We start from the raw sequence: 16,139 nt of genomic DNA, 5'->3' as shown, positions 1-16,139 counted from the left end.
CCCAGCAGCCTGGACCACCTCCAAGAGAAGGCGGGGCCATTTGGGTCTTTTTAGGGTTGAGGGCTGAGGTCTTCACAGGGGCCCCTTCCCTGAATCCCTCCCTGCTCTGGCCCCCATCTGGGCTTCCCTGACCACCTCTGCTCCCTCCGGGGTGCTGCTGTCTTGAAGCAAAGCAGTGGGCCCAGGTCCTCTGTCCTGGGTGTCCACTACCCGCACCAGGTCCTCCAGGGGGCTCATCCTCATTCTCTCTGGAGGCCCACCCCCAAGCACACTTTCCCCCCTCACTCTTTGCTGATGGAAGAGCCCCTTCCCCTTGGGGCCCACACAGGGCCAGGAATGTGACTGCCCAGCAGCATCCCACCCAAGGCCAGGCTTCCACCCCCCACAGGAGGCCTGAGACCCCACCCCACCCTGGCCCCCAGGGTTCCCGACCCCAGGCCTGTGCAGGCTCAGCCCGTGGCCACCTGATTCTGCTGGTGAAACACTTATCGAGCCCAGCATCTCCGGTCCAGTGGGACTGCCCCGGGCAGGCACTGTCATGGCAACCAGGGGCAGCAGGGAGGCCGGAGGCCAGGTTTCCATGCGATGCAGACCTGGGCAGCCGCGGGGCTTCTGCTCTGCTGGTGGAGCACTGGTGAAGCCCACCCCTGGGGGCTGCCAGACGTCTCCCATGCACCCCCTGGAGTCCCAAGCCAGGGCCCTGCCCCTCCTGGACTTACCTGCCCCAGCCCTGTTGGGTCCCATCACCCACCAGGTCCTTACAAACCGGCACCCAGGGCCAGAGGCACCCCCACTTCCTGTCTTCTCCTAAAGAGCTAGTGGCTGTTCTGTACCTTTGTCCCTTGTGCCTCACCCAAGACCCCTGCAGGTGAGGGATGAGCGTCCATGGGAGCCATGTCCAGGACTCAGGAGTGTGGGGAGCCCTCAGGGCGTAGACCCAGGGTGGAACCTGTGCTATCAGTGAGCGTGTGTGTGGAAGGCAGGACGAGGCCTCAGCCAGGCCAACAGCAGGCCCCTGGGTCCCTCTTCCAGACCAGGGAGGGGCCCCAGCGGACGACTATACCACCAGGAGCCAGAGTGGGCAGGGCCAACAAGGCCAGGGGAGGCCCATGCTGGTAGGAGGCAGCAGCCCAAGGATTTGGGGGCCCGGGCCAGAGGAGGCTGGAGGGCTGATGGGGTCCATTAGAGTTGGCAGCGGGACTGGCAGGGTATCTGTGGTCTCCCAAGCACCCACCATTCAAGGGCCCCAAGCAAGTTGAGTTGGGGGGTATAGTCATCCCCTCCAATCCCAGAGGGCCAGTGTCAGGTGTGGGGTCCTCCTCCACCAAGGAGGCTGGCCAGCCTGCCTCCACTTTCCCTCCTGCTCTGTCAGTCCTCTGGGGCTGGGTCAAGTGTGAGCATGTGTGTGCATGTGTATGTGTTTGAGTGTGTAAAAGCATGTGTGCATGCACGGGGCAGTGACCTCAGGAAACCCCAGTTCTTGGTGGCTGGCCCTTCTGCACACCACCAAGGGCAGGACCAGGCTCCGGGAGGGTGCCATCAGGACAAGGGTGCATAAGAGGGCTGGGGACACCATCGCCAAACTCAGGGCCAGTGTGCAGATGAAGGGCACGTATCACTGAGATGCAGACTGGGCGTGGCCGCCCTGCTGTTAGACAGGCAGTGAGATGACTTCCTCATGCTGAGGCCCTGTGTGAACCGGCTGTAGGGCCGGGTGGGGCCAGGAGGTGGCAACACATGGGCACATCCACTCATGGTGCCCCGGGTGCCAATGGAGGCGCCCTCCACTGGCCTCTCGACAGACTGAACCAGGTGCCCAGGAGCATCAGAGGGGACACAGGGCGGAGAAATGGCAGAGCCTGAAGTTCAAGCCCCACTGCCCTGAGGCCCGACCCCGATGGGTAGAGGCAGGAGGGCAGGGGATGTGGTGGCCCCAGACCCACAGGAAGCCCCTGCGCAGAACAGACAGGACGGCGGGAGGCGTGATCTGAAACACTCAGGTTTTGTTTCTCCGCTCACGTTATGTCTCCACGGGTTTCTTTCCCACAATTCCAACACCACTGTGGGCAGAGCCCTGGCGTCCGCAGCGCCATGTTCAGAGAACAGGGAAGAACTTCACAGTCAGACCGCAGGAAGGCAGGTCGCCAGGGACAGAGCACGGTGTCACAGGCCACTCGAAAGGGGAAGGAGACCCTGCGGGTCTCACGGAGGTCCCCACGGGGTCCCCAGGATCCATCCAGACTGCCAGAAGCAGAGACAGAAGGGTCCCACCCGGCCACATCACCCACATACATGAGGGGTAGAATTACATTTGTACAAAAATAGATTCTTTTACCTTTCCCGACGCGTTAGACACCTTCTCTATCTCTGCGGATGCGTCACCCTCGCTAAGGCCGCAGCGGCGTCCCAGCTGAGGCAGCTACAGACTGGGGCCGGCTATGCCGCTGCTCCGGGCATCTTAAAATAGATGCACCCCCTGGCCGGGGGGACTCACTCGACCCCACCCCACCCGGGGTCCTCAGCACTTGCTCACAGGAAGCAAATTTACAGAACAGGGAGTCAGTTAAAAACAAACAGAACACTGGCCACCGAGACGCGCCTCCTGTCCCCGGTGCATGGCCGTCCCAGTCTGCACAGCACACACGTGCTGGCCACACACCTGCGTGGACAGGGCCCAGGTCACACACCCCAGTTCCATGATGGGGACATCAGCTGATCACCCACTTGCTGCCTGCTCCAGCAGGACCCCCTGGGAACCCCTTGGGCAGGGGGCTCTGCACTGTCACAGGTGCCAGCCTGGAGTCCCTGGGAGCGCTGACTTGGCAAACTGATGGTGTGGGGCCGACTTCCCGCAGAGACCATGTGCTTCCAGGGTGACGACAATGGTTGACACATCCCGGGCAGGCCACCTGGCTCTGGCCGTCCTCACTTCCCAGCTGGGGCACGCCATCTGAAGGTCCAGGCAGGAAGGTGACAGAGCAGAGGAGTGTGCCTCGGCACCTGAGGCCCAGGGACCCAGGAGGCAGCAGCGGGAAGCAGCCCTGTTGTCCCACCAGGCCAAGGCGGGCAGGGGCACGGTGGCTCATGAGCCGCTGTTAGTGCTATCTTTAGAAAATTAAAGATTGTCCCACCAAAATAATAATAATTACAAAAAAATCACCTTAATTGCGCCAGATTGGTAACACTACTAAAGGCCTGGCCGACACCCTGCCTCCGTCCAGGGCCACTTGACGTCCACGAATCCCCCGCAGACAAACAGCATTGTACCCCCAGAATGTGACAGTGAGACTAACGAGAAGGGACGGGGAGCCCACGGGACAGTCTAAGGTGACGCAGGACAGCGGGCAAGGCTGCACGGACCGGGGGACTGGGGTTCTGGTGTTGGGAGGTGGTGGCCGGGGACCTCGGTGCTTTACAGACAGAGAGCTGGGCCCCAAACAAGAAGTCCCCAGGAAACCCCACCCAGGGCTTCGGGCAGCGCATGTGGCGGGGCGGCGTGAGTGCTGGGCACATCAGGTGCAGAAGGCACAGTGCTGGGTGGGGAACGGGGATCTGCAGAGCGTCACGCCCTCTGCCTGTCCCACCATGTCCCAAAGGCTGCCAAGACTTCCCAGGAAAGTCTGGGAGGAGGGGCAACCGGCCCTGGTACCAGCGCAGAGTTCTGTGTGTGTGCCCGAGCCGTGCTGAGAAGAGGGGCAGGGTGAGGGAGGGCGCTTCTGGAATCTTTGATGGCCTCTGCCTCCAGCAGACTGGGCTGCAGCCTCTGCCCAAGTACCTCAGTTAGGGACCGACACACCGCTCCTGCGGAGGCCTGGAAATCGACCCCTCCCAGCACCCCCCACCAACCTCAGACTCCTCCTCCCGCCAGGGCAGTGCGCCTCTGCAGAGGTTGGGAGACACAGGCCCTTCCCTGTGACACCTCCCCACCCCAACGGGGTCTGAGAAGTGAGCATCCAAGTCCTGGCGCCCAGGGGGCTTACAGTGCAAAGAGGCCAGTCCAACCTGAGAGCAGCCCACACCTCGGAGCCCAGCAGGCCGCGCAGGAGGGGCCTGGCTGGACGGGGCTGAGCCAGGAGGCAGCAGCCCTCCACCCTTCAGGGTGGGCGTGAGATGGAGCCCCCAGTGAAGGTTCTGGGCCAACGTCGTCCACAGACAACGTGGTGCTGGGGGCTCTGGCCAGGCCTGCAGAATCTTCCAGACAGAACAGCCAGAGAAGGAATCCATACAGGGGTCCCAGAGGGTGTCGGCTGCTCCAGGACACAGTGCTTCTGCCCACCCACATGGCTCGTCCCCCAGGAGTCCCTCTGGGTCTCAGTGCCTCCTGCCTCTCTCTGAGAGAGCCAGGCAGCCTCTAGCCTCCCGTCCCTCACAGAAGCCATCGGGGTGGCCGCCATCCACACATGAAGCCAGTAGAACTACACGGGGACAGGACAGCCTGTGTGCTGCCCACAAGGCCACTAAGAGGGTGACACACCACCTGCCTGAGACTGGGCCGCCCAGGAAGTGAGGACTAGCCTCGGTCCACCTCGCAGACTGCAAGGGAAGACTTGGGTAGGAAAGGGGTCAGGGACGAGGGTCCATCACCCTGGCTGAATGGGAACATCGGGTGGGGAGAAGCTGGAACCACACAATGACAAGAAGAAACCCATGGCCCTCATTCCTGCAGCCTCCAGGTGGCCCAAGCCCTGCAGAGGTCAGCTTGTGTTCTCAGTGTCCCAGGGCCAAGCTGCAAATTATCTTTGGAAAACAGGGCTATCCACCTCCACGCCAAGTGCAGCGCGGCCTGCAGCCCACAGGCCCCTCTTGGCTCCCAGGGGCAGCGGGGGTCTTTTGCAATGAGAAGCCGGCCTGCCCCACCGGCCCTTCCTCCTGACCCGGACAGGCCCTCGCAGCTGGCCAGGCTCCGGTACTCAGAGCAGGAGATGGCTCACTCCGGGGGGCGCAGGGCATCCCTAGAACCAGCAACAGCAAACGACAACCCAAACAAGGCACCTGCCGCTCCCGCAGCTCTAGGCCCTGAGGCCCAGGAGCCGCTCCACGGCACCCTGCAGGCGACACAGCAGGGGGCCTGCCAGAGCCAGCAGAGGGGCCTGGGTCTTGCCAGTTCCGGCCACCCTGGCTGCTGCCCTGGAAAAGCCACAGCCTGGGCCAGAGACAAGCAGTGGTAAAGATGACGAGGTGGCAAACATCTCTTGGGATGGCAGTGACAAACTGCACCCACAGGTCCACACAGGCCAGGCAGGGGAGGGCAGGGGCAGGGCTGGAGCCGAGCAGAGCAGCTGCGTCCAGGCGGGGCCCGGATGGGGCAGTACACAGGCTGGCGCAGGCCTAGGTGGTCTGGTGTGGGGCCTCCAGCATCTCCATGAGGAAGGTGTCGATGGGCGTGTCCCCGATGAGCTTGAAGAAGAAGAGGTGCTCCAGGCACTTGAGCCCGATGGAGCGCAGGGCCGGCAGGCGCAGCAGGAGCTTGGCGAACCTGTCAGAGAGCGGGTGCATGAGGAGGGGCAGGGCACCCCAAGAAGACCTCGGGCCAAGGGCTGTGAGGAAGGACCTTGGTGACGCCACAGTGGCCGGCCAGGGCAGGCCCAGTGGGCCTGATGGAGCACTTATGAACATGGGCCTGTCCCACAGGCAGGGGGGCCACAGCGGGACCTTAAGGGGAGAGCAACAGGCATGAACTGGGGGTCTGGGAGCCTCTGCTGGGAGGGCGTGAGTGGCGCCCAGGTGATGCCAGGGCTTGGCAGGCAGTGCCCAGTGGAGTAGAAGCGCTCTGTGCTGGAGCCAGCCCCTCCCACCACGCCCCCACGGGCACAGGGCCACCCCTTCCCAGGATAGCCCGACTGAAGTGGGGCCAGAGGACCGGCCGTGGTGGGGGCTGGCTGCTAAGGCCCTGCCCACCCTGGGAAGTCTCCTGGAAAGGAATCGTGGGAGGACAGGGAAAGAGGTCTCAGGGGCACTGGGAGGAGGGACATGAGGGACAGCCACTGCAGACCCCTGGGAGGAGAGTACAGAGGAGGGACAGATCGGGGTGGTCCTGGGAGGCTCCTGTCTGCCCAGGCCTCTCCACACCAGCCCTGGAGGGGCTGGGGGGGCTCATTAATTATTAACAATGTTTTTATTTCCGGGGAGGAAGCCCTGGATCCTCGTTTTAAAGGCACAAATGCAGCCTGGCGTCTGGAGCAGGGCCAGAGAACAAGCCGTGTTCTGCTGAGCTGGCGAGATGGGTCCAGGCAGGAAGCCAGGAAAAACAAGCCGCCTGCCACCCCCTCCTGTCCTCATCCTCTGGGAAGTCTCGCCTTAAACCAAACCAGATGAGGGCTGAGCAGGCAGCAAGGACGCTGCTAACTGTGTGCGTGCCAGCTGGCAGGGGGGCTGGGCTCTCCGGCTGCCCCACCCTCCCTGCACCCGACACCTGGTCTGCAGGTCAGGAGGCCGGGAGGCTGGGCGGGAGGCAGGTGGTGCCTTCAGAGAGCAGGGCAGGATGGGACCTCACACGAATCCCAAGAGTCCCCACTCCTCCGACTGCACACCCAGCACTGTGGGCTCAGAAATGAGGAAAGACCCTAGTCCTCCTGGGCCCAGTTGGGCAGGGACAGAGCTGAGCCCATGTCCAGCCACGGCCCCTATGCTGTGCCTCTGTAAAGCTCCTACGGTCTGCGACGTTGGACGCCCACTGCTGGGGGGCGGCCTCACCTGCCAGGCTGCTCGGGGTACTTGTGCTTGCAGTAAGCCTCCAGGGACGCGTACACCTTCTCCCTCAGCGCCTCCACCTCTGCCGGGTTCGAGAGCCCCTTGGAGTCTGCAAGGAGAAGAGCCTCAGGACAGACCCCGCACTGTGTGGACTGTCCCTGGAATCCACCCCGTGGCTCAGCCCATGGGTGGAGGTGGAGCAATGGGCAGTCTGCTCCTGGACACGGCTCCCCATGGCTCCCCTTGCAGGGGGGCTCAGCGTGATGCTCACAGCAGGGTGCTCTGGATTTGAGGCCTGGCTCTGCCACTTGAAAGCGACATGGCCACAGGTCAGTCCTCGACCTCCGGGGACTCAGTTTCTGTGCCTGCACAGTGAGGAATCTGCTCCCCGGTTGCCACGGTAACCGAGAGCCGTGATGGGTACCTCACTGCACCCAGGTCAGAACCCCCCCTGACATGAACAGAAGCTACACCCCCTCCCTGAACACAAGCCTATTCCTAGGGAGCAGCCGCAGCCCTTCCCTGAGAGCCTGGGATGGGAGTCCAGAGCTTAGGACCCGGGGGCCTGTGCCCAGGCTGCAGAGATGGCATGGTCTTGGCCACCAAAACCACAGGGCACGGCTGACCGGGTGCTAATGCTGTTGCACTAGCACCGGCTCTGCCAGGCTGGGCAAGAGGACGGCTCAGGTTTGTGGGTTGGCAGGGTCAAGGCCAGGAGTGCCATGAGGAACCTATCCTCAGGAGGCCTGGTGTGTAGGGAACACCGTCACAGCAGCACCAAGCCTGCTCCCTCCTCGTCCTGCCACTACCCCAGAGAAGCAGCTTTGAAACCCTCTGCCCCTTCCCATTCAGCCGGCAGCTCCTCCACCCTGCACTGGCCACTCTGACCCTTACCTGGGAGGGGGCATCCTGCACTCTCGCCATGCTAGGCACTGGCCATCTGGTGGCAGTGGCCATGAGGGGCATTGCCCATTTACTCCCAGCTTTCTGAGGGGCCCAGCCTGCTGCTGCCCCAGTGGACCCCACATAGCACAGTGCTGCCCAGTGGACCCCACATAGCACAGTGCTGTGCCCATGGGTGACGGACACTACCTTGGGGCCTCTGCAGTGGGAGTCCGGAGGGTGGAGACGAGGCCTGCCCGAGGCCTGCCCCAATCCTGCTCCATGCCGACCCCATGGCCATGGCCTCAGAAATTTCTGCCTTGGACCTGAGGCTGGAGCATGCTGGTGACCCCAGGATAGCAGGCCTGAGTGGGGGTCAACACTGACCAGGACACGTCAGATCCAGCCTGTGCTGGAGCCTAGGTGCCAGTGCAGGACAGCAAGGCACTCCCACCGAAGTCCAGAGCCCAGCTGGAGACCACGATGACCAGCACTGTCACCAGGCCCTGAGTCACCAGCTGAGGCGAACTGTGCATGAGACCCGGGGCCAACCCTCAGGAGGCACAGCCAGCAGCACGGCTGTCCTCTGCAGTATGGAGCCAGAGGCCAGGTTTGGGCCTCCAGGAGGGGCGTACCGGGGTTAAAGAGGACGATGGCCCGCAGGCAGCCCAGCTCGGTCTTGTCCATCTGCATGTCCCGCATCTTGGACACCAGCTCCGTCAGCACCCTGCGGGAGGAGGCAGATTCCAAGTCGGAGTTATACACTTCTTGTCAGGGTCCCTGCCCAGGCACACCTGAGGGACTCTGGGAAGCCTGGTGTGGCAAGGACAGCTGCAACAGGCCAAGCTGGTGAGCAGCTGCCCAGACAGGGCCCAAGGGAAGAAGTGAAGCCCTGAGCGCCAGCAGCCTCCACACCAGGCACGGCCTCCCCGAAGGGCACCTGTTCCCGGGCAGCTTGTGGAATTTCACACAGGGCACTAAGGAGGGGATGCACAACCTCAGAGTCCAGGTGATCTGTGAACCTGCACATGGGAGGCAGGGCCCCTGCCCCACCTGCCCCTGCCCTGTTCAGCTGCACAGTCCTGGCCACAGTATTTCCTTAGCTCACAGAAGACCTTCAATGAGGACACGAGGATGCGGTCCTTCTAGGTGAGGAGCCAGGAGGGAGGGCGGAGCCATAGGGGAGGAGGAGCCACAGGGGAGGAGGAGCCACAGGGGAGGAGCCATAGGGGAGGAGGAGCCAGGGGAAAGGAGCCACGGGGAGGGAGGAGCCACAGGGGAGGAGGAGCCACATGGTGAGGAGCCACAGAGAGGGAGGAGCCAGGGGGAAAGGAGCCATGGGGAGGGAGGAGCCATGGGGAGGGAGGAGCCACATAGAGGAGGAACCATGGAGGAACCATGGAGGAGGGAGGAGCCACAGGGGAAGGAGCCATGGGGAGGGAGGAGCCACAGGGGAGGAGGAGCCACATGGTGAGGAGCCATAGACAGGGAGGAGCCACAGGGGAGGAGGAGCCACATGGTGAGGAGCCATAGACAGGGAGGAGCCACAGGGGAGGAGGAGCCACAGGGGAGGAGCCATAGAGAGGGAGGAGCCCGGGGGGGGGGAAGGAGCCATGGGGAGGGAGGAGCCACAGGGGAGGAGGAGCCACATGGTGAGGAGCCATAGACAGGGAGGAGCCACAGGGGAGGAGGAACCATGGAGGAACCATGGAGGAGGGAGGAGCCACAGGGGAAGGAGCCATGGGAAGGGAGGAGCCATGGAGGAGGAGGTATAGCTTCCTGTCACCAGCTGTCCATTTCCAGAGGGGAGACTGTCCCACTCGGCCTCCTCAGCAAGGTGGGCCCCTCCCTGGAGCCTCTTGGGCACGCTCAGACTTGCCCTCAACCCTCCTGGTCCCTTTGAGAGCCATAGCTGATCCTGGATCCCACTGGCCTATCTCAGTCACTGGACCTGGGGACTCTCCAGCCTAGTGGCTGCCCCTGTCCCCAAAACCATCATATGCAGAAAGTGGAAATAGCTGATGAGGACAGAACCACTGGGGGCAGAGGGAGGTGGCCCAGAGGGACCCCTCGGGAGCCTGGGGGAATAGGCCCCTCTAATGAAGCCTAAGTGGGCCTCCTGTGGCCTCCTGACGTAAGCTTGCTAAAGGCCCCGAAGAGTCCTGCAGTAGAGCCTCACGCACTGCGCAGACCAGGGTAAGGCACAAGCCCTCTCCGCCTGCCACACCCGGGGCCCACGGCTGCTGGGCACTCTCCCAAACGTCTCCCTCAGCTGGGAGAGTGCTCGCTCACCTCTAAACCCAGGGCTCCCACAGGCTGCGGGCCTCCCGCTTCCCCTGGCCTGCTCCTCCTGGCCCGTTCCAGGAGCTGAAGCTGACACACAGGCCCCCAGATTGCCGGGGTCTGGCGCTGGCCCTCTGGGTTCACAGGTGGGGGCTGGCCAGAGCAGGGCCTGCTAGTGTAAACAGGCCCACCATTCCAGGAGAGTGACCCAATGGAACCCGCCCGACGCAGAAGGGCAGCCCTCCAACCAGCACTGCCCCTGAGTGTGTCCACTGGGCCACAGCCGAGGACATGCAGAGGTGTAGCCACACCCCCCTGGAAGGTGAGGAGCAACATCCTGGGACAACTGCACTGTGTGCTTATCCTCGGGTCGGGCCACAAGATGCGCCTGCTGCAATAGCACCACCATCACGGCACTGTTTGTGACGCACCAAGCTCAGCGGCATGTTCACAGAACCGCAAGGTGACAGCGCCTGCTGGCCTTACAGGACAGTTCGCTTTCCTTCTCCCAGTGAATGCACAGGGTGATAAAGGAAGAGCTGGTCGCAGATGAGCAGCAACATCAGTGGTGGCCATCGGCCACCCCGGACACCACACTGACCCAGGACCTCCCCCCACCCCACTCAGTGCACCGGCTGGTGTTTGTGACTCTCCTAAGCAGAAGTGGTGCCAAGCTGGGTGCTGAGGGGGCTGAGGCAGCCAGACTCCACGCCCACCCCACCTGTCAAAGATGGCGCCCACCCCTGCGCTGTGGGCACTGCTCCTGTGGACGTGCAGCCCGGTGGCCAGCAGGATCCCATCCTTCACGGCAATAGAGCGGTGGGAGAAGGAGGCGATGAGCAGCTCGTTCCAGCCTGTGGGAGGAGGCACAGTCAGGCAGTCTCCAGGCCCACTGGCCTGCCCTGTCCTTAGTCCCCAGGCAGACCCCAAAGCAGCACGTCACAGACCATCCTTTCCAAACCCAGACCAGCATTCCCAAAGCAGGCTCCATGGAACCCTCACTCCACAGAGTGCTCTCGGCAGAAAAGAGGCTCCCAGGCACCTGAGTGTGTGCACACGGGCAGGTGACAGCCGAGAAGCCCTGCGTCCAGCGCCTCCCTCAGCAGACGCAGGAGCTGCCTCTGCACGTGCAGGATGCTCATGCCTGGAAGCGGGACAGCTCCCAAGGACTCCCTCTGGGACAAACAGGGACCGCTGCTGCCAGCTCTTGGGGACCAAGGTGTGCCACGTGCATCACCACAGAATGGCCCAGCATTAAAGGGAAACAGGCTCCTGGCACCAGGTTCCACACCGACAGACACAGTGGACGACAGCAAGAGGGCGTGGGGGAGATGCTGGACTTCCACGGCGCCTGTAAGCTGAGACTTACCAGCTTTAACACCCATGACCACAACTGTCCACAGAGACACCCGCGTGGTCACAGGCTCTGGGCCTCACGCTGGCCTATCCCGTGGCCCGTCCCACCACATGCTGACTGCACTCCTATGAAGCAACCGCTGGCCTGCTTTACAGAGGGGAAAGGCAGCGGGGGCCTGCACCGGGAGATGGGCTCCCACAGGCCACGCCTGCTCCCCACCCGTCAGCCTCCAGGAGTGCTCTGCACACTTGCCTCAGGGACCCCTTGAGGGAACTTGGAGACAAGCCCCACCCCCACTTCACACCTCAATACTTGTGGCTAGGGGAAGTTCCCGCTGACCAGATGGCCTGAGGCCCTAATCTCTGGCAGACCAGAGGTACAAAGTGGTGTACTGTCCCCATGGCCGAACTACCCCCTGCCAGGTCAGCCAGACCCTCCTCACTCGAGCCCACTCTCCACCAGAGGAGGCGCCTGCACAGCAGGACCCTCTGCAGACCAGACTGGAGCGGATTGCGGTCTCGGAACGCACGCACGGCCTGGGGTAGGGCCCCAGAGGGAGGGGGGAGGGAGGACAGGGCCTGGAAGCCATATGTAACCCTTGCCCACCTCGGTCCACCCACTGGCCAAACAGGAGAGGCACAGTGCCGGGTGCTTCTGTGCAGGAGCCAAGACTATTCTACACTGATCCTCAATGTCCCCTGGACAGGGGAAGTGGGCACCTGTCCGAAGACGGAGCCTCGCCTTGAAGCAGTGGACACGCACATGAAGTCAGCCCTGAGCACAGGCAGGCCAGGATCTCCCCAGGTCCCCACGGGCTCTCAGGACAGTGGCGACCCATCAGAATCCAGAACCACGGCCTGAAACCCGCACCCTGACCTTTCAGGCAGCCCCAGCCAGCCAGACCTTGTCCTGGGGCTGACCAGATCCAGCCCCTGGTAGCCTGAGCTTCGAACTCTGCTGGCTCCAGCTGAGCAGGCCCCACACCCCGGGGCTGTTGCAGGGCCTGGGGGGCCATCTGGCAGTGCAGCAGGGCCCCAAGTGCCACCACTCTGCTTGATGGGCATGACACCGCCAGCCCCTCAAGGGACACTCATGGAACAGACAGGCACAGTGATGCAGTGGAGTCGGACCCTCCTGGGCTGCAGGGCTGCACTCACACCCAGGTGGTCCAACTCTGGCTCTGGGATTCAGCCACCCCACCAAGTACCCCAAACCAGTGGCACGTTGGGGGCAGGCACAGAGCCAGGTCTGAGCTTCACGGGGCAGCCCGAGGCGGGCCAGCAAGGAGCTTCAGTGCGGGAGGCTGGGCAGGGAGACCCGTCCAGAGGCGAGGCACCATGAAGATCTCCCAGGAACTGGGCTGAGGAAAGGGCCACACAGGCACCCAGTGCCTCATGGCTGAAGGTGGATATCACAGAGGGGGACACACCAAGGGCCAGCACGCTGCCTATAGACAGCCTTGCCCACAGCTGTCAGCAGCCAGCGTCCCCAACACCCCGTTCTGCCACACAGGCCTCATGGTCTGCCCACCAGACAAAGACCTGCAGGCCCCAAAGAAGAACCCAGCTGTCCTGGTGTTCCAGGCCAGCGAGCAGAGACCAACTCCTCTCTGCGAGGGATGCCCCAGCTGGCCACTGGGTACCTCCAAGGACCTCTGGGTCAGGCGGGCTCTGAAGCCAGGGAGGAGGGAGAAGCCCCGAAAGTGAGGGCAGAGCTGGGGGTGGACCCGACCTTGCCAGGCAGAACGCTGACTAGATCTTAAGGAAGTCTGCACCCACAAAAGTGGGGGCTGCACACCCAGCCCCAGGGGCCAGGGGCCGCAAGTGTAGTCGGGGGCCTGAGACAGAAGGCCATCCTGGCTCGTGTGGATGACCCAACAGAGCACCGGAGTCCTTTTAAGAGGGAGGTGGGGGTCGGCCTGTGCGATTCTGCCCCTGACTGGGTAACTTCCAGAACATTCTGTGCTTCACAGGAAGCCATCTCTGGTGGCTTTTTCCTTCCCTTTCACCAGGGACCTGCCTTAAGCTGGCCAAGGCCCTTCAGGTTGGGGTTGGTAACAGCACCCTCCATGGGGCAGCAGGTGGCTGAAGCGGTAGGACAGCAGGACCTCAGGGGGACTTGGGTAGTCGTCAACACCATGGCCACTGCAGGAACCTGGGCTCCCTGCTGGGCACTCAGGAAAGCTGGCCTCCGTCAGCACATCCCTCCTGTCCGTTGACAGAGGAGGAGACAGCCCCGGGTGACCTCCCTGGTCGTGTGCCCACAGCTAGCCTGACCGCAGCCCCATGTCACACCAGTGCTGTGCCCCGGCCCAGAGTGGGGGAGGCTATGGGAAGCATGAGAGGCCCGGTGGGCAGACCCCAGCAGCCCTCGCCTCTCAGGTGGCCGCTGAGACCCCGTCACGACCCCCCGAGGAGGGAGGGCAGGGAGGCGAGGCCCCAGGGCTCTCCCTACAGGAGTGACGCCCGCACCACTGCTGCCCCCACCCCAGCCCTGGCCAGGTCTGGCCCCTCACCTGCCCGCAGCAGGATGACCTGGTCGTCCAGGGGTAGCTCGGAGAAGTGTGGGATCCTCTTGGCCCACTCCACCAGCGTGAAGAGCTGCTTGTCAGCTGCCTGGCAGATGTTGGTGACGGGGTCATTGGGCTGTGAGGGAGAAAGGGCACGGTGCTCAGGTCCATGCGGCCAGCACGTGGACAGAGCCAGCCTGGACCAGGCCCTGCCCCAGGGCTGACTCAGCAATAGCCCGAGAGAGGCCCTGGTCCTGATCCTGGAAAAGGGTCTTTGCAGGTGGGATTACATCAAGGTCCTAGGGACAGGAAATGACCCTCGACTATGGGGACAGGCCCAATGTCACTACAAGAATCCTTGTAGAAGGCAGGTGGGTCAGAGTGAGAGGAGGACCCATCAGGATGGAAGCAGAGGTCAAAGGGGACAAAAGACCACTGGCTTGAAAGGAGGCCAAGGAGCATGACGGCCTCCAGGTGCTGCCCTGCTGACCCCCTGACCAGCCCAGTGCGGCTGACTCTGGGTTCCTGAGCCCACGAGCCGTGGCCCTCTGAACCTGTGCTGCTGTGAGCTGCTGGGTCACAGTGATTCGTCACCACAGCCACAGGAAGCTCACACAGCCCGTAGGACCTCTGTGTCCCTCCCAGCTCCAGGAGGGTGCTGAGCAGGAGTGGGCAGGGTCACAGAGGAGGGCGCAGCTGGGTGGGCCAGCCCCTCACTGTGGTCGAGGGGACACGGGAGTCCAGTTCTACCAGACACAGGTGGAAGCCGGGGTGGACACTGTCTTAGCTCAGACACAGGCCCAGGTGGAGGTCAGGGGCCAGCAGATGCCTGCCAGGAGTTCTGCCCGGAGGGGCCGCCAGCTTCCTGTCCCTAGTGGGGGGAGCGGGGAAGGGAGCCAAGGCACCGGGCTATGGTGCTGCAGGATGGAACCCCTGAAGCTCCCGGGAGGGGACCCCTTCCTTCAGAGCCGCGGCAGCCAGGGCCTGGGCAGGAGGGGCCTTCACGAGGCTCCCTTGGACAGAGACTCTCTGCTCAGCAGAGATGCGCAGTTAAACACCCAGGGCACATAACAGGGTCTGCTCAAGTGGCCATGACGACTCACCTCGAGGCTGTGGGCCAGGAGGGGCTGGGGGACACAGGGGGCCGGGAGGGAGTGTCATCACAGGGCTCCCTGGACTCGGCTTGTAGAGGTGGGGCCCCCTGCCGAGAGGGGCTTGCCCACGGCCCCCTTGCTCACTCCCTCTGGGAGCCCCAGCCCTCACTAGGCACCAGGCCCTTGCCTAGCACCCCAACCTGAGGTGCCCAGCTTGTGCCTCAGCCTGGGCCTCCCCTCCTGACACAAGGCTGGACGGCAGTCCTCACTGCCCATCTGCTGCAGGACGGCCCGAGAGGTACATGGGGCGTGGTGGAGAGGAGGCCCCAGGCGGCCACGCCGGATTGAAGAAGGCAACTCTGCATCGAAGCCCAGCAGCAGGCGGCCCTGCTCGGAAGCCTCACCCAGAGAACTGGCCTCTGCCCAGGTGCTGGACGGCTAGCCCCTTGGAGGCTCTCCTGGGGCCCAGGGTGGCAGGCTGCCTCCAGGAAGGGAAGAGCAGTCCTAAGTGTCGGGGCCTTTGCAGGAGGGGCACACGGGGCTGGGGAACAGGTGGCGGGAGGAGGGGAGGCTCAGATTGGGTCCCAGCAGGGCCAGGCCTGGGGGTCTCTGGGGGGCAGGGGCTGTGAGGGCTGCTGGCTCCATCCCCGCTGTGCGGCTCAGGCCAGGGCTGCCCCTCTGAGCCATATTGAGCAGCAGACACCTAACGAGCTGCCACCTCCAGCCTTGAAGGAGCATCGATGGGACCACCCAGGCCCTGCCACACAGGGGGGACGCCAGCTGCCCGAGCTGAGGCTGCTGAGCCCCCTCCCAGGGCCAGTTGGCCCATCTGACAGAAAGAGCGCCCAGGCCAGTATACAAAGGGTGTCCAGCACGAGGTCAGACAAGAAGGCCAGCCAGGGGATGTGGTTCGTCCACAGGAGGCACAGCCTGGCCCTGAGCAGCCTCCGTGCGGCTCTAGGCACCAACTCTGCCGGAAGGGCAGATGGTGGGATTTCTCAGCCTCCACCTCCTTCAGTTTCTGCTCCATCTCAACCCTCCCCCCATCCCTCCCTCCCAGAGCAGAGGGGTGTGGGCACGGACCACAGACCAGGCAGAGCTGTCGAGGGTCGGAGCAGGTGGGGACTGCTCCATGGGACCATTCCTGGAAGGAAGGAGTCCCAGCTAGGGACAGCCCGCAGGTCAGGGTGGCTGTGGACCTGGGGCACTGGGAGGCCCACCATGGGGGGCAGTGGCCACAGAGCCGGCATGTGCACAGCAGCTGTACTCAGACTGGGGGCAGGGCAGGGCTGCGGTCCCCAACCAGGGCTGGGCAGGAGGCACG

The 16,139-nt window shown here is 63.5% G+C and overlaps 1 protein-coding gene across 2 annotated transcripts in view; it reads right to left on the bottom strand.

The window, feature by feature from the left end:
- Positions 1 to 1,986: 1,986 nt before the first annotated feature.
- The window catches only part of Rxra (retinoid X receptor alpha), a 92,995-nt gene continuing 78,842 nt past the window's right edge, over positions 1,987 to 16,139 (bottom strand). For both annotated transcript variants that reach the window (XM_026395398.2, XM_077797171.1), the window contains 5 exons: positions 13,728 to 13,857; positions 10,577 to 10,709; positions 8,208 to 8,299; positions 6,694 to 6,799; positions 1,987 to 5,476 (listed from right to left, as the gene is read on the bottom strand). In XM_026395398.2, the coding sequence (XP_026251183.1) occupies positions 5,329 to 5,476; positions 6,694 to 6,799; positions 8,208 to 8,299; positions 10,577 to 10,709; positions 13,728 to 13,857 (609 nt within the window). In that variant the 3' untranslated portion in view covers positions 1,987 to 5,328. The remainder of the gene's footprint in view (positions 5,477 to 6,693; positions 6,800 to 8,207; positions 8,300 to 10,576; positions 10,710 to 13,727; positions 13,858 to 16,139) is intronic.

This window comes from Urocitellus parryii, chromosome 4, assembly GCF_045843805.1.
Source record: "Urocitellus parryii isolate mUroPar1 chromosome 4, mUroPar1.hap1, whole genome shotgun sequence".
NCBI lineage: Eukaryota > Metazoa > Chordata > Mammalia > Rodentia > Sciuridae > Urocitellus > Urocitellus parryii.
This window is presented reverse-complemented; position numbering and strand designations above follow the sequence as displayed.